Source organism: Marmota marmota, unplaced genomic scaffold, assembly GCF_001458135.2.
Source record: "Marmota marmota marmota unplaced genomic scaffold, marMar, whole genome shotgun sequence".
NCBI lineage: Eukaryota > Metazoa > Chordata > Mammalia > Rodentia > Sciuridae > Marmota > Marmota marmota.
Window position 1 is genome coordinate 3,111,900 of NW_025999891.1, and position 18,023 is coordinate 3,129,922.

Genomic DNA, 18,023 nt, shown 5'->3' on the forward strand with positions numbered 1-18,023 from the left:
ATTTGAAGCTGGGAAACTTTGTTTTGTTGGGAGGGAGTGGGGGGAGTAACGGGGATTGAATTCAGGGGCACTAAACCACTGAGCCACATCCTCAGCCCTATTTTGTATTTTATTTAGAGACAGTGTCTCACTGAGTTGCTTAGTGCCTTGCTTTAGCTGAGGCTGGCTTTGGACTCATGATCCTCCTGTCTCAGCCTTCTGAGCTGCTGGGATTATAGGCGTGTGCCACCACACCCGAAGGAAACTCTGTTTTGAGTGTTGCACGATCCCACCTGCTGCGCCATCTCCTACCTTTCCCATTGTCAGGACAGGCTATTTAACATGTCCAAGCTGATCCCTGCCTTCACTTTCTAAAATCACTCCCCTACACCAAAACTACCCTTCTTCCTGGCTCCTCCTCCTCAGTCAATTGCCATGAAAGCAAAACAACCAGGATCTTCAGTAGTTTGAAACTATTCAAATAGTTTCTGGTTTAATCGACTTCATAAACAGGATCTAACCTTTGGAAGATGATGCTTGGAAAAGATAGCATTATTTTAATGTAGGAATTTCAGGCAGCCCAAAGACAGAACTACTGCCCAGGGTAAGGGAGGGGGCCTGCTACCTACACACACAAATCCTCAGGTACCCAAAAGTCAAGCATATTGGTCAAAGAGGTTTAGGTCCCAGCCACAAAAGGAGAAATCAGGAAGTCTATCTTGGGGCTGAGAACTCTTCCCAGGGACTGTTGGCTGACTGTTGCTTGCTCCTTCAGGATCAGCAGGGCCCATCCCAGTCCTTTCTGAGGCTTGGTGAACACTTGGTCTTTCAGTGTAGTGTCCATTTTTCTTGGGCACCTTCTTGGAGGTATCACAACTGGGAGCTCCTGTCACTGTCTAGATACTCACACAGACTTTTTCTTTTATTCTAGGCGCCATGTCTTGCAGATCCACCGGTCTAAGGGACTCCAGGACCTGGGGGGCATCAGCTGGCAGCTTGCCCTCTGCATCATGCTCATCTTCACCATTATCTACTTCAGCATCTGGAAAGGTGTCAAAACTTCTGGCAAGGTGAGAAGGACTCTGGCTGCTTATACAAGCATGCAAAGGGGCCCTACAGGGTCTTAAACTCAAAACCCAGTAGCCTGAACAGCTACTGGTCAGGGGATGATCACTGTCTCTTTCAACACCTATTACATTCCATGGTGTTCTTTTTCTATCACATCTGTTAGAAGATTCTAGAAATGGCCTAGTCCTAAGAACAATTATATATATACCCATGGCCCAATAGTGGCAATAATTTACTGCAAGTCCACCATGGGCCATGGTAAGTGCTTTTATCTCCACAGGCTATTTCCTGCTAGACATTGTCGCATTTTACAGCTGTGGCTTAGAGATAGGTAGTACTGGCTAAGCTGAGTCAGATCCCCATCTGCCTGGTTCTGAAGGCAGTGATCTTTCTGCTTCACACTTTGCCTCCTGAAAATGACAGACAAAACAGAGATAGATTTCCTTTATTGTAGATCTTTAGGAATAAAAGACACTGATACTGGTCTGGGGCTATACCTCAGCGGTAGAGCACCTGCCTCTCAGTGTGAGGCACTGGATTTGGTCCTCAGCATCAAAATAAATAAATAAAGATATTGTGTCCATCTACAACTTAAGACACTGATACCAACCCATCCCCTTTCCTTGCTTTCTGTGAAATAGGCGATAACAGTGTTCCCACTCTCCTTCCTTCCAGGTGGTATGGGTGACAGCTACCTTCCCTTACATCATCCTTTCTATCCTGCTGGTGAGGGGGGCCACCCTCCCTGGAGCCTGGAGGGGTGTCCTCTTCTACTTGAAACCCAACTGGCAGAAACTCCTGGAGACAGGGGTAAGATATTGAGGGAAATAGTGTGTACCTGTCTGTCATCCACTACACAAAACCAGTTCCCCTTCAGTTAAGACAGTAGGGACGACTGAAATTTACTTTCACTATACAAGTCTGCAATAATGCTGTAGAAATACAAGCATGAAAAGTGCAGTTGAGGGCCAGAGTTGTGGCTCAGTGGTAGAGTGCTTGCCTACCACGCATGAGGCACTGGGTTCGATCCCCAGCACCATATACAAATAAACAAATAAAATAAAGGTTAAAAAAAAGTTTTTTAAAAAGTACAGTTGATCTTCGTGGTTGTGAATGCCTGTAATTCCAGTGACTCAGGAAGCTAAGGCAGGAAGCTTGCAAATTCAAGGCTAGCCTCTACAACTTAGTGAGACCCTGTCTCAAAAAATAAGAAGGGTTGAGGATATAAATATAGCTCAGTGGTAAAGCTCCCATGGATTCAGTCACCAGTACCCCCGAAAAAAAAAAAAGTAGTACACACCGCTGGGTGGTTTTAAACCTAAATGACAATAGGGAAGAGAAGTCACGTGTGTTTGCACTAGGTTGTGTGACCATCCTTGAAATGAGCCTTGAAAGCTGGTCTTTTTACCTTGCACATAGTCATGTGGAATCACTGCTGGTGCCCAGTGTCAGTCTGGGTCTCGCTCTTACCCCGTGCCCTTTCCTCTGCTGTGTTCCAGGTGTGGATCGATGCTGCTGCTCAAATCTTTTTCTCTCTTGGTCCAGGCTTCGGAGTCCTCCTGGCTTTTGCTAGCTACAACAAGTTCAACAACAACTGTTACCAGTGAGTATTTGGGGTGTCCAAGCAAGGCTTGGAAATAGAGTGAGTGAAAGCCAGTCTGGAGGAAGGCTACGAAACCTATGGCTTCAAATTTGGCCAGGCTCTGGCTATGATGACAGTGCCCCTCACAGGTACCATGAGCCTCTGTCCATTCACCTCTGGCCAGAGCATCTGTCCAGGCTACAACTTTACCAGAGGTTGAGAGAGTCCCCAGGCCACTTCTGTTTTGTAAAAATCCCTATATATAAAAATAATAAGAAATTCCACAGCAGGTTTACAAAAATTACAAAATGCAATTAAATATTTGGGCTTGGTTAATACATTTACCAACAAAATTATAATGTGATAAATTTGTTATATATGTACACAAAAAGTTTACTGATTGAATTTTGTTGTTGTTGTTGTTATTGTTGTTGTGATACTGGGAGTTGAATCCAGGAGTGTTCTCCCACTGAGCTACATCAGCAGCCCATTTTATTTTTTATTTTGAGACAGGGTCTCACTAAGTTACCCAGGATGACCTTAAACTTGTAATCTTCCCGCCTGAGCTTCCCCAATAGCTGGGATTACAGGTGTGCAACATCACAACTGGCTGATAGGATTTTTTGACCAGCCTAAAATGCTATTAATTTTCATAGAAAAATATTACTTTAGATATTTTAACAAAGCAGGGAATGTTGCACTGATTATCATTATGTGTCACTCATCACCTCTAGACTAGATTTTATTTTAATTCCCATCACCAAGGACAATGTGTAGCAATATATTTGCACAAGTCATTATTATAGAGTTGGGTTTTTTAAAAGATAGGGGCGAGGGTTCACATTTACCCAAAGCAATGTCGCCTTACACTGGGATACCAATCTGAAATTGTACATTGAGGTCTTTTAAAAGTGCCAGGGATCTGGGCACAGTGGGCATACACCTATACTACACCTAGCTACTCAGGAGGCTGAGGCAAGAAGAATGAAAGTTCAAGGTCAGTCTAGACAATTTAGCAAAACCCTTATTAAAAATTTAAAAAGGGCTAGAGGTATTGTTCAGTGTAGAGGGCCTGAACACGTGCAAGACCCTGGGGGAAAAAGATATCTCTGTGGCAGCCTGTGACTTCATTTGAAGATAATGTCAAACATCTAAATCTGAGGAATTTTAAAATGTGAGGCCAAAGCCCCCCTCCTGCCCCCTTCTCCAGTCTAGCCCCTGTTCCAGAACAGATATTTCCTGTTTGAAATGGAGAGGTCTGTGCTGTTTCATAGCAGAACCACCTCTTAAAAAACACCTCTGACCTGTTAACTGACCCACCCCACATGTGATGGTCAGGGTATTTGAACTTCAAGCCTGAGAGGCTGGGCTCTGGGGGAATGAGAGGGACCCAGAAAAGTTAGGGGTCCTTTGAGCCAGAGTGGTGTGTCTTGGTGAGACTGGTATGCAGACAGATAATGCTGCACTCCCCACCCCAGAACCGTCTCATGTCCCTTGGGTTTTCCACTCCAGAGATGCCCTGGTGACCAGTTTGGTCAACTGCATGACCAGCTTTGTTTCGGGATTTGTTATCTTCACTGTGCTCGGGTACATGGCTGAGATGAGGAATGAAGATGTATCAGAGGTGGCCAAAGATGCAGGTAGGACCTTGGGTTCTATCTAGGTTTCCGGTTTCTTTTGAATTGCTTCACTTTGAATCTTTACAAATATCTAACTTTCGAATGGCTCTTTAAAATTTCTAGGACTTGAGAGAAACTTAATGCCTTGGTGATCTTGATCCTTTCTGTGTGTTCAAGGCCACAGGCGATAGAGCAAGTCCCTTGGCACCCAGCACTGGGCCGTTAACACACAATAGGCTTGAAAATATGGCTTGGATGGTGGCTTTGAAACCAGTGGATTTGGGTCCTGTGATGGTCTTATAATGAATGCAGTCTTGTAGGCAAATCAAGTTACTAATCCTTAGAACTTCCCCTTATAGAAAAATGTAGCTGCTGTGGTCATTCTGCTGTAACAGATGTTGGAAACAAGTTGATAGGATCTAGTGGATGGAGTCCCGGGGTTTTCTTGAGAGCATATTTGTGTATTTGGCCGGATGCAGTACTCTGGCCAACCCTGTTCCCCAAAAGAGGGCACCCCTAGCTAGCCCCTGAGAGATTGAGAACACGTCCCTCACTCTAATAAAAGTGGCTTTAAAAATGGCAGGAAGTCTTTATTCCATTTTCTACTGTTCTGAAGCTGAAGATATCAGAGGGGCTAAGGGGCTTTAAAAATATCAGTCCTGGCCCTGGAAATAAAACACCAAGTTATTATACAGTGGAAAACTCTTACTCTTATGTGAAGCTTTGCTAGTCTTGGGGTCTTGGTTCTGTTTCCCCACCCCCCATGTTACTTAAGGGCATCCAGTTTTCAAGGTGTGTGCTCCTTCCTCCCTACCTCCCAGGTGACCAGGTAAGAGGGTGTGGAGTGTGAGGAAGCACTTGGTACATGGCAAAGCTCAACTCACGTGTCTTATGATGAGAATTGTAGTCAGCGAGTGTCACCCTGTGACATCTTTGTAGGACACATCTCAGCAACCACCTTTCTTTTCTCCTCATCGCCCTCAGGACCCAGCCTCCTCTTCATCACATATGCAGAAGCCATAGCCAACATGCCTGCATCCACATTTTTTGCCATCATCTTCTTCCTCATGCTGATCACACTGGGCCTGGACAGCACAGTGAGTAAATGGGGAAGGAAAACAGGCTTTGGGAGGATGAAGAGGAGAAGAGGCCGCTGAACCCATTCCTCCCACCTTGGCCATCCCAGGCAGTGTTAGCTACTCTCACCTTGTGCCCCCCAAGCTCAGCAACGGCACTTACAGCCCCCACTATATTACAGAGTCATTAGTGGGATCATGTGAAGAAAGTGCCTGGCAAAGGAGAAGACTCCACATATGTGAATTTCTTATTGTGTGCTGACCCTGAAGGCCAGGACAAGGTCTCTTCTGTGTCTACCCTGCCCAGCATTTAGCTTAGTGCCTTGGCCTTATTACCATGGAGTGAGACTCAGTTTTGAGTTGGCCTTTCTGATGCAGACCGTCTCCCCAGGAGACCTCACATATTACGTTTCAGTCCTCATATTGTATTTTCTTTCCTGGATGTCCTCAGAAATGGGTTCTAAATACAGTGTAAATAAGGGAAATAGGCTTCCAGGTGTGTTCATGGACCAGTGAGTTGGGGGAACTGGTTATGATCAGCTTGACTGATCACTTAGCAATCTTACTCCTCTTCCTGTACACTGCCTTGAAGGCACAGACTTGTCCCAAAACCTCCACAGTGACCATTTGCATGTACCTCTCAGTTTGCAGGCTTGGAGGGTGTGATCACGGCTGTGCTAGATGAGTTTCCACACATCTGGGCCAAGCGCCGGGAGTGGTTTGTGCTTGCTGTGGTGGTTACTTGCTTCATTGGATCCCTGGTCACCCTGACTTTTGTGAGTATTGTGGCCCTCAGCTCTGAGCTGGCAGCAGACAGCTACAAGAAGCTCCAAATCAGGGCACTATGTGGGGGGAGTAGAAGGGGGTATTTTGTTACCACAACTGGGGAGTGGTTCAGGGGTAGGACGTTTGCCTAGATGAGGTCCTGGGTTTGATCTCTAGCACTGAGGGAAAAAAAAAAAAATTCACCCAGGAAAAGAAGGAAAGTTATCTGGCAGCATCCATTTGTAGAATCATACATGATATGTTATCCTGAAGCTCTTCACATATTATAATCGATCTAATTACATTTCTAGCTTGGCAAAATATCTGGAGAAAAATTAGGTTGGGTTTGCATTTCCAGTCTATTTCTAATACTTAGGGCTGCTTTCACAGGAATATTGCCCTGTTGTCTTTATTATTTTATTTTATTGGTTGTAGAGAAAAACAATATTTTTATTTATTTGTTTTTATGTGGTGCTGAGGATCAAACCCAGTGCCTCACATGTGTGAGGCAAGCTGGAGGCTGGTGTTTTTTGGGGTGGGGTGTGGTGGGGTGGGATGTTAAAGATTAAACCCAGGGGCACTCTACCACAAAGCTATGTCCCCACTCCTTTTTATTTTTTATTGAGATAGCCTCACTCACTAATTTGCTGAGGCTGACCTCAAACTTGTGATTTTCCTGCCTCAGCATCCCAAGTTGATGGGATTACAGGTATGTACCATCATGCCAGCTGGAAGCTGGTGCTTTACCATGTTGTAATGCCACGTGTCTCTTCTAGAACTTGCAATGGTAAAGCATTGGTAGCTGAGGCTATGGGACAGATTAAGTCCAAGGCGGAAGTTTCCCAGCATTACCCTATGTTCAGAAGCGTATGCAGTCCTGTGCAGTAGGGAGGGGCAGCCTTTAACCAGGTTTGTGGTCTTGCCCCCAGGGAGGGGCCTATGTGGTGAAGCTGCTGGAAGAATATGCCACGGGTCCCGCGGTGCTCACCGTCGTGCTTATAGAAGCAGTGGCTGTGTCTTGGTTCTATGGTAAGATCTTCCTTCAGCCCCCACTACGCTACTCACAGCACAGAGAAGGGCTGATTTCATCAAAGAAGGACAGAAAGGGACAGTTGACAAGGTGTGACCTCCTGATGGATCTGTTAAATAATCTGTTGAGTGCCTTCTCCAGAAGTCCGTCATTCCCTCTGCCCTCTGTACAGCATGTTGCCTGCACCCTTGGGGATAGACATGTTTCCCTTTCTAAGTTTGAATGTTTACCCAGTGGAAGAAGGCTGAGAAATTCATGATCCTGAACCACAACACAGAATTCATGTACAGTGAATTCATTTGCTGAATGCACAATAAATTGCTAAACAGAGTTGTCTCAAATTTAAATTTCTTAAGCGACATCTCCTCCAGAAGCCCTGAGAATGAGTTTAGGCTGATCTTCTAAGAAAAAGGCAAAGATGCTCTTATTTGCATTATCTACCCTGCTAAGACTCCCAGATCACCCTCCTCTGGTCCTGGGATGGAATTTGATAAAGGGTGGAAGCACCAAGGGTTCAGGGAGTGAGCTGAGATGGGTCTATTGGCAGAGGTCCCAGGAGCCCTGGGATTTTAGGGCACAGTCAAATTGAAATGAAGAACACCAGTTCAGAGATGCCTCTTTAAAATCAAGAAGCTATTATCTCATTCTAAAAAATTTATCTGAATTTCTACTTTCTATGATAATAAAACTGCTTTAGCATTGTAGTGATTACACGTGTTAAGAAGAGAGAAGAGCGTGTTTTGAGTTGCGCATGGGTCTGGTCTTTTAAAAAGAAATTCTCTTCCATACTGTACAACCAGAGAAATGAGAAGTTGTTCTCCATTTGTGTTCAATGACTTGAAATACATTCTGCTGTCATGTATAACTAATTAGAACAAAAAAAGAAAGGAAGGAAGAAAGAAATCCTTTCTGTAATTCAGAGGACAAAGTTCAAAGTGTATGAATTGCTGCAGACCTGCCTGCCCTAGGATATGCAGGGAGTGCTCAGGGAAGCAGCTGCAAAACACCTTCCGCTTCTCAGTTTTTCCTCTGTCAATGGGAGTTCTCTGTTCTCACTGTGCCAATAACTTTTTATAGAAGAAACTTGATCTTGATCTGGCATATGAATGGGCAATATTGTGGTTTAAAAATTCTCTTGAAAGTTTGCAGTGTATGGTGGAAAGCCTGTCTCTGTCAGGCTGGTTCACCATCCCTAAACAAAATTCAGCATTCTTTTCTACAATACCAGTAAAATCATATTTATACTGAGATCTTAGTATGGGTACCAATGCCAGCTTTCCGTCTTTCCCCAAATGCCTATCAACCTGCTCTATGTAGAAAGAGCTTTGCTTTAAAAATGCAGTTTTGTGACCCTTCATACCAGATTGGTGTCCCTGAGCACCTCTTGGAGAAATTCCAGAACTGCTACACTGTTCAGGATAGGAATTCTTGTCATTCTCAGTGCTGACCCCAGTGACCCTGATTCTCCTTGAGAACAGGAGATAGAAGGACTGTCCCTATCATCTCAATCAGTCTCTTTCTCTTTCGGATGATTTCAGGGATCACTCAGTTTTGCAGTGATGTGAAGGAAATGCTTGGCTTCAGCCCTGGATGGTTTTGGAGGATCTGCTGGGTAGCCATCAGCCCTGTGTTTCTCCTGGTGAGTTGTCATTTCTTTTCTTCTTCTTGCCCTGGGGAAATTACCCCCAGACATTTTATTGAAATATAACACATACACAGAAAAGTGTCCAATCGTAAGTGTACATTTATAACATATAAAGTTATTTTTTGATGTTCTGGGTTGAACCTAGGACCTCGCACATGGTAGACAAATGTTCTACCACTAAGTTTAGCTACAGTCATTTTTATTTTATTTTGAGGTAAGGTCTTGTTCAGTTGCCCATGCTAGCCTCAAACTTGGAATTCTCCTGCCTCAGCCTCTAAGTAGCTGTAATTATAGGCGAGTAGTACCATGCCTGGCGAACAAATTTATGATGCAGAAGTTTCAGTTGTTTTCAATGAGAGGGTTGCACTGAATCACCTGGCCCTCTGTTACCATAAGAAGTCCTGACATAAATGGGTTATTAATTCATATTCTTACCAGTGCTTCTTGATAATCTACTTAGACCCTTTCATTTGTTTTTCAAAAGAGGAAGAAGGGGCACACTCACTGAGTTCTTTTCCCCTGCAAAACCCAAGTACCAAATTGGGTGCAGGCTCATTAGTCACAATCCCCGTGATGTTTGCTTTACTCCCCTCTTCCACAGGCAAGTGCTCTAGTGCCCAATTAAGAAGAGGCAAATCTGTCTTCCACTTCTACGTTTACTTAACAGATCCCCTGCTCTGGGCTTTTAAAGGCTGCTTTAGGTAAACAACGAGTAACTTACTAAAAATATTCCCTTTCACTAAAGCCAAGTTACAACAAAAGAAAATATAGTGTATGAGCAAAGAGAGGCTGGGCCACGTGAAGGTTTCTGGAGCTAGAGTTGAGCCCTCCTGGCTGAGTTGGAGTTCACATACCTGACATCAAGAAGAGCCGAGTTCTGGCAGGGTTGGCTCCTAACCAGACCCTCTCTTTCCTTGTTCCCAGATTACCTTCCTGAGGAGCTATGTCTGGGAACAAAGAGTGTAGAGAATGGTTTGTGATTAACTGGACTCCTGGTTCTGAAGGTCTCCTCCTGGACTTAGGATAACACTGCTCAGAAGATGGATGTGTGTTTAACATCTTCCCATTTTATTACCTGCAGACAAAGAAAAAAAAAAGATAAAAATAGATGTTTAACCACACAAATAATTTACATTACTGTCTTCTTTATGACTATGAAATAATAAAATAAAATTAAATCAATTGCAATAACGATTTCTGCACAGTGGTTACTAGGCAAAAACTGATATTTACACTCTCTCTGGAAACCAAACTGAAATAAGAAAACTCATAAACTGGAAATTAGAAGAGCTCTGTGGAATTTTTCTTGGTCAAACTTTTCATGGAATTTTCAAGTGAAAAATGTAATAAGCTGCATTTTTCCTTCTGTAATTTCTTTCACTATGAGGACCTGTGGCAGGCAGGTATCCATTGTTAAGATGCCTCACCGCAGAGGCATCCTTGTTGAAACCGCAGGCTGTGGGAGTTGTATGCAGAAAGCAAAGAGCAGAAGGAACTTAAGCAGGAGGCTGAGTCTTCCTTGGGTTTTGAGAACCTTATTATCTCTCCTGGACACAAGGCACCTGCCATCTGACCAAAAACAATCATTGCGGGGAAAATGGAACAAGGCAGAGAGCAATATGAAGCCCTATGACTGGCAGGTGCTGTGGAGAGGTCACACAGTTCACTCCTGCTGGATGCAGTTTCTTCTCCCTGGCACAGAGCTGCACTAAAGTGGGGACTGTAACTTCTCTCCCTTTAGGGGTAATTGTAGGGATGTTGTAACATCCCACTGCAGGCCCTGAGGTGAGGAGGGATGGTGAGGAAAACTAAGAGAAGCACCTGTCTATCTTATTCGTGCAACTTAGGTACAATTGATAATTCTGTGTGTCAGAGTTTAATCTAGAATATATTTCAACAGTATCTTTAGCATTTATGGTACCAGAATTTGTGTCTATCTGCATGGATATTAAGAGTTTTAATATTTCTTGGACTTTGTTTTTAGTTCATCATTTGCAGTTTTTTGATGAGCCCACCCCAGCTACGACTTTTCCAATATAATTATCCTCACTGGAGTGTCATCCTGGGTTACTGCATAGGAACTTCATCTTTCATCTGCATCCCGACGTATATAACTTATCGGCTGATCATCACTCCAGGGACTTTTAAGGAGGTATGTGTTAGTGTGTATGTGTGTGGTGTGTGTTCAGTCTGGTAATTGGGGAGAAAAGGATTCTCTTGTTATGCTCTATCAAGAGACAAGTCTATATATTAAAAAATATATGTATACACAACATAAAAAAAATAAGTCTAGCCAGGTGCAGTGGCACACACCTGTAATCCCAGTGGCTCAGGAGGCAGAGGCAGGAGGATCACATGTTCAAAGCCAGACTTAGCAACTTAGTGAGGCAGTAAACAACTCAGTGAGACCCTGAAGGCTGAGGATGTGGCTCAGGGGTTAAGCGCCCCTAGGTTCAATCCCTGATACCAAAACAAAACAAAAAAGATAAGTCTATATGAAATTCACCAGAAGGCTCTCAACCTTACCTACTTAAATACCTATACTATGGTATTTAAGGCTACCACTCACTATCATCAAAGGCTGCCACTATCATCATAAGGCATCTCCAAACCCCTCAAATACAACAGCAAAAAAGTGACACCTTTGGGTAAAGCTTAGCATGTACTTTGGGTTGTATATAGCTTTCTCAACTTATCAATTACTCAGCCTTCTGCTTGCCATTGGGCATGGACAACAGATCTGTGATGTCAGAAGTCACACATAAATTTTTACAATAGTTAATTATCAAGTAATGGTTGTATTTAATTACCCATTTTCTAAAATAATTACATTTTCTGTTTATAACTGCACAGCACTTAGCAAAAGATTCTTTCAATCTTTGAAAAGAAATTAGTGTTTGTATTAGACATTCAAAACTTAAGAATCTGTAGTGTGAAAGTCACATCAACTATAATAGAACATCCTCTGATGAGCTTTCTCCCACATAACTGAATGATCATGACAAGTTGTGATCAATAGCAAACATCCCTAAGGTGGTTTCTTATTCATTGTTATATTTCTTTCTTTTTTTTTTTTTAGTTGTAGTTGGACACAAGACCTTTATTTCACTTGTTTATTTTTGTATGTGGTGCTGAGGATCGAACCCAGGGTCTCGCATGTGCGAGGTGAGCGCTCTACCGCCGAGCCACAACTCCAGCCCCCATTGTTATATTTCTGAAAATTGATTCATAGTACAGAATTCACTGACTTAAAAAGCATATTTGAGGATCTTGATCATAAGAGATGAACTTGCTAATTTCTCCAGAGCATTACTACCTACATAGTGTAGACATCAAAATGTATTTGATTAGCAGACACTGGATATATAATATGGATACTCTATGATTACTATTCATTGAATTAGTGGGGTTGTAGCTCAGTAGTAGAGAGCTTGCCTTGACATATGAAGCATTGATTTCAATCCTCAGCACCACATAAAAATAAATAAGTTGAATAAAGATATTATGTACATCTACAACTAAAAATATCCTTTTAAAGACTCTAAAACACACTGGCTCTGTTAACTACATATCTCTGCTTTCGTTTTAAAAAAATGGCATAAGTTTAAAATATTGTCTTTGGATGGAGGACATATCAGATGTTGAACTGATAAGAACAGATATGATACTTAATCTTAGCTAAAAGACTGCAAAGTGATCACACACAGATTTTTAAGTGGAAGTTAGAAAAAAATTACTGTGGGCATTTTTTAGTATAACAGCAATGTGACAAGTACTATTTTAAAAATCATCATACAATAAGAATGTTCCAACAGTTTCATAGTTTTAACTTAAAAATTGTTAACTAACTTGGGGCTGGGGTTGTGGCTCTGTGGTAGAGCGCTTGCCTAGAATGTGTGAGGCACTATGTTTGATTCTCAGCACCACATATAATAAATAAAACAAAGGTTCATCAACAACTAATAGTTAAAAAAAATTAACTATCCAACAATATCATAGTTTCAGCTACGGCTCATTGTTGATGCCCCCAAGTATTGTACTGTATATCACTAGCCTGAGAAAGATGAGAATTCAAAATATGGTTTCTATTGAATGCCTATTGTTTTTGTACCATAATAAAGTAAAAAATAGTTAAATTGAACCATTGTAAGTGGGGGGCCATCTGTATAAGGTTGGAGCTATGGAGTGAGCTACCACTTACAGGTATAATTGGAGGATATCATACACATTTGAAGCCTCGAAGTCTCAAGGTCATACAGCAACTTAGTTTGTTGTTGCATAAACCCCCAGTAACTTACACAAAGATATTAGAAAACGTTTCCCATGAGTGACATGTTTATGAAAAATGCCAGGAGTGGTCCATTCCTTAGATTAGCTAGTGACCGTCTTGTAGAAGGCCCGGGCCTGCCAAATTTTAAGAGCAACAATAGACTGACAACTAGAATGCTGCCAAAGTCCAGGAAACAAAACTGAGTCTGTGTTATGGGAGACCAGCAGCCAGAGGAAAGCAGAATGTGTGGGTAGGGGTTGGGCAACAAAAGCCAAACATTTTTTTCTTTATAATGATTTTTTCTTTGCTGCCTTTGCCTATGCATGACTTAGTGATCTCTTCTCCCTCAGTACCCCATACCTCGGCATAAGACTGGTTGCCATGATCTACGTCTAGTTGCCAATTAGCAAGGTATAATTGTTTAAGCAGTTATAGTTTATATATGCATCTACAGGAATGGATCATTTCTGGAATTTTGCTTTCAGTGACTTGTCATTCCCTGATAAAGGATATCAGTACATCCCTAGACCTTTTTATTTTATTTTTATTATTTATTTATTTATTTTGGATACTAGGGATTGAACTCAGGGGCACTTAATCACACTGAGCCATATCCTCAGCCCTTTTTGTATTTTTATTTAGAGATAGGGTCTGACTAAGAGGCTGAGGCTGGCCTCAAATTTATGATCTTCTTGCCTCATTCTCCCAAGTGGCTGTGGTTGTAGGCATTCACCACCTCACCTAGCAACAACTCCTTTTTAAGTACTAGTGTGAGAGTTTAGTACTCAGGTTTTAAGGTCATGAGAAACACAAAATATACAATTCTTTTTTTTTTTTTTTTTTTTTGGTACCATGGATTAAACCCAGGGGCACTTAATCACTGAGCCACATCCCAACCCTTTTGCTGAGTTGCTTAGGGCCTCGAAAAATTGCTGAGGTTGATTTTGAATTTGCGATCCTCCTGCCTCAGTCTCCTGAGTCACTGGGATTACAGGTGTAATCCCAATTACAGTGCACCACCACACCCAGTTTATTTTTTATTTTAAGATAGGATCTCATTATATTACTTAGGACATCCCTAAATTTCTGAGGCTGATCTCAGACTTGTGATCCTCCTGCCTCAGCCTCCCGAGCCACTGGGAATACAAGCATGCATCACTTTGGCTGGCTGGGATTGGAACTCTTTGAATTCCATAGGCCTTGTACCTTAAAGAATAAATTCTCAGAAACAGAAAATCGGGGGTGGGGGGGGGGAAAGAGTATTCCTTCCCTTTTCAACCTAAAATAAAAAGGACAGCAAAGCTTTACCTAAAGATCAATAAATCAAAAGATGCTTTCAGATCCAATTTTGTCTGTTTACCAACATACAGACATTTGACCATTAAAGATTTTATGAAGTGACTTACTAAAATTTTTTCTAAGCCTCTGTGTGGTGCTGTTCTCTTTCCACTTCCTTGAGCTGTTTCATATCACTCTGATGCTAAGTTTTACAAGGCAGGTTGTATGTTTTATACCAAGCCCAAGTATATTTCAGCTCTCTCTCAAAGCTTCTGTGTACTCCTGCTGTTTCTATAGTAGAAATTCTCAGCTTCTCTGTGATGAGGACCACTCCATGTAAGACTGCTTTAGAAGTGACGATTTTAAGGCTCACCTCTTTAAATGGCTGTAATTTGTATTCATATGAACTAACCAGCACTGCTGTACATTGGATTCATTGAGTCAGTAACATCCTGGCTGTTGCAGTGGTTCCTGAAGGGCTGGCCACTGTGGCTGCAGTGTGCATGCAGGGCATGAGGAAGCCGGCAGACCAAAACCCAGCCCTCACTCTGCTCCTCAAGCCCTGTGTGGCCACAGGGAACCTCCTTTGTCTAGGAAACAGGGATGCTTTGTCCCAAGTCATTCAAAGGCATGTTATAGTTCAGCAGGGGGTCTACTGAAGGTTGGTTTTCTCCCATTATGTTATGATGATGATCTTAACTAGTTTACAGATTATTATAGATCCAGACAATAGATACCATTTTTATTCATATTGAGAATAAAAGGGGATTTTTTTTTTTTTAAACTTGTGGGTTGAACTAGGTCGTGTGCTCTACTAAACTACATATGGCCAGCCCTTTTTATTTTGAAAGAGTCTCACTAAGTTGTCAAGGCTGGCCTAAAATTTGCCACCCTCCTGCCTCAGCCTTCTGAGTAGCTGGAATTACAGGCATGCACCTACAAGGCTGGGAATTTCCTTCTTAAAAGTCAGTGCCAGGCACAGTGGCACATGCCTGTAATCCCAGCAGCTTGGGAGGCTGAGACAGGATGATCTTGAACTCAAACTCAGCCTCAGCAACTAAGTGAGGCCCTATAGAGCAACTCAGTGAGACCCTCTCTCTAAATAAAACATAAAAAAGGGCTGGGGATGTGAATCAGTGGTTAAGCATCTTTCCAATAAAAAAGAAAAGTCATTGAGACTGTTCCAACTTACTATTAAGTGTTAGTAAAATGCTATTTAAGCTTTAATATTAATGTTGAAATATTTTTGTAATTTTGCTAAATTACAAGACTGTAACATTGTTTTTTCTTCCTAACAGCGCATTATTAAAAGTATCACTCCAGAAACACCAACAGAAATTCCCTGCGGGGACATCCGCTTGAATGCTGTGTAAACACTCCAGAGAGGAAAACACTTCCCAGTTGTTGCCACCTCTAGCTCTGATGAGTCCCACCTTGCCTCTCCCCTCCCCGTGAATTGGTTTCCAGCTGAGCCTGACAACAGAAGGGCCTTCTTCATGGAGACACAGTCCCAAGAGATTACGGTGCCCAGACTCTTATGGCCTCCAGCCATTTCTTTCCATGAATCTCTGGGACATATTACCACGTTAGACTGTGACACAGTTGAAGTAGCCTGTTTTGGACATGTGAGGGTGTGTATGGAGGTGATGAGACCACCCTATCATCAGTTAGGATTAGGTTTAGAATCAAGTCTGTGAAAGTCTACTGTATTTTTTGGGTATTATCATTGTTAGCTGACATCTGCTTCTAAGGACTCCACTGTTCATGAAGTCCTAACCATCTAGGAGAAAACAAAGATTGTCTTGCTAGCCACATATTTTCTGAGTAGTGTAGAACTCTATACCTGGAACCTTCTAGAACCCTCTAACCTATGTGCTGCTGTGGAGTCAGGAAAAGCAGCAGCAGCTAAACTGAAAAACAATGTGTACATTTGAGCATTTGTGTGTGTGTATATTTTTGTGTCTGTGTATTATCTCTATTCCAATACTTTGGGTCCACTACAAGCTATGAATTACCTCTAATTTTCTTACATTAACAAATTCTACCTACTCAATTGTGTGTGTGTGTGTGTTATTATTTGAAGGGTACAAGTATTACAACATGTTCTGTTACCTTTTCCTTTTCCACTGACACTACGTTAGCCCACGCACCTTTCTTTGGTATTTGCCGCACTTCATTACTGCTCCTCTCTGCGCTCAATCTTCAGGATAATATATTTCATAGGCAAATATGGCCTATGTTGTTAGTTATGGGAACTACTGTGAAGATAGATGTCAACATGTGCACCTTCGATGTTCAACTGATCTTCTGGTTTAAGCTCTGTCTACTTCAAATGACTAAGTTTAACTATCTAGGTTATTTTGTTTTGTGCTGAGAGTGTAAATCCAATTCCCATTTAGCTCTCAGTGTAGAGATCTGACACCCTGAGCTAAATCAAGGGTATCATTAGTCCAGGAGAAACTGGAGAGTCTGGCTAGCTTTAATTGCCTTCCTTCTTTGTCTTTCCCCTTCGTGGTGGCCATTATTGTGAACTCTCCAGATAGTTTCCAACTTTGAGTTTATATAAGGCTGCTTGGGAACCCAACAAGTGAATGATCTTTTGTCCCTTGTAAAGCCCTTAACACAGATAAGTACATTTGGCTTTTGGTGACTTGTGACCAAAAGTAGAGAAGCAAATATTAGCTTGTGGTATGAGATTCCTTTAGCAAAATCTTGAATAAAACCTCATCAATGACAAAAGAACTTAATCATCTGGCCCACATAACTTCGGTCCCCCATATAAACCAAATTTGATTTTAACAACCTTATAAAAAGCAAGTCTATGTAATAGAAGCTTGGGTTTGTTCCATTACAGATCTTTCTCCCTTGGTTTCCTTCCCTCCACAATCTCTTCTATCTTCCTGTACTCTCCTGACATAATGGTCTTTCAGGGGTCTTTTTGGCAATATATTTTCCTCATAGATGTCAGTTACTGAGAAGTTTCCTAAAATGTTAAGGGAAAAGAGGGATTTAAGAATGTCTATTTACCTACCTTCATTCTTTCATTCCTTCTTTGTGCCTTATTTCTATTCCCTTTGTTTTGTAGTATGCTGAAAAGAGAAGTCCTGTAAGTGGCAGTGTATTAAGTGGTAAACAGCTTTGCAAACGTTAAGACCCTGCTTTGTAAAAATTTTTGGATAAAGATTCTCCACACCCCATATACACTTAAGCATTCTCCCAAGATTACACTTTTTTTAATAAGCACTTTTTCAATTGGAATGAGTTTCACCAAGTCAGGTATTAGGGGAATCTTATATAGGAGCTTCAAACTTCATGAATCTGAAAAAATCCCAAAATATCTGTTTCTTCTACATATTTTACATTTATTGGACTAGTCTTTATTAATAACACTATAAATTTTTAAAGGAAAATTTAAGAGGTGGTAGATTTTAAAATTCTCTTTCAAAGATATTAACACCTAGTGTAGCATCTAAAAAAACTGAGGGCTGGGGTTGTGGCTCAGTGGTAGAGTGCTTGCTAGCATGTGTGAGGCACTATGTTCGATTCTCAGCACTACATATAAATAAGTAAATAAATATTCATCAACAATTAATATATTTTTAAGAAGTAAAAAATTGAAAATTGAATTGTGAAAGTATTTAACAACTGAAGCTAATTTCTTGTGATTTTACTAGAAAAAATACCCAAGAAAGTGGAAATGGGAGGTGTAGT

At 41.7% G+C, this 18,023-nt stretch overlaps 1 protein-coding gene and 1 pseudogene across 8 annotated transcripts in view; one reads left to right on the plus strand and one right to left on the minus strand.

Moving 5' to 3' along the window:
- Slc6a4 (solute carrier family 6 member 4) overlaps positions 1 to 16,435 on the plus strand; it is a 33,940-nt gene extending 17,505 nt beyond the window's left edge. For all 8 annotated transcript variants that reach the window (XM_048793481.1, XM_048793490.1, XM_048793474.1 and 5 more), the window contains 10 exons: positions 911 to 1,049; positions 1,723 to 1,857; positions 2,547 to 2,650; positions 4,142 to 4,269; positions 5,233 to 5,345; positions 5,969 to 6,100; positions 7,019 to 7,118; positions 8,658 to 8,758; positions 10,749 to 10,916; positions 15,611 to 16,435. In XM_048793481.1, the coding sequence (XP_048649438.1) occupies positions 911 to 1,049; positions 1,723 to 1,857; positions 2,547 to 2,650; positions 4,142 to 4,269; positions 5,233 to 5,345; positions 5,969 to 6,100; positions 7,019 to 7,118; positions 8,658 to 8,758; positions 10,749 to 10,916; positions 15,611 to 15,685 (1,195 nt within the window). In that variant the 3' untranslated portion in view covers positions 15,686 to 16,435. The remainder of the gene's footprint in view (positions 1 to 910; positions 1,050 to 1,722; positions 1,858 to 2,546; positions 2,651 to 4,141; positions 4,270 to 5,232; positions 5,346 to 5,968; positions 6,101 to 7,018; positions 7,119 to 8,657; positions 8,759 to 10,748; positions 10,917 to 15,610) is intronic.
- On the minus strand, positions 12,353 to 12,462 carry LOC125613754 (annotated as a pseudogene).
- Positions 16,436 to 18,023: the final 1,588 nt, after the last annotated feature.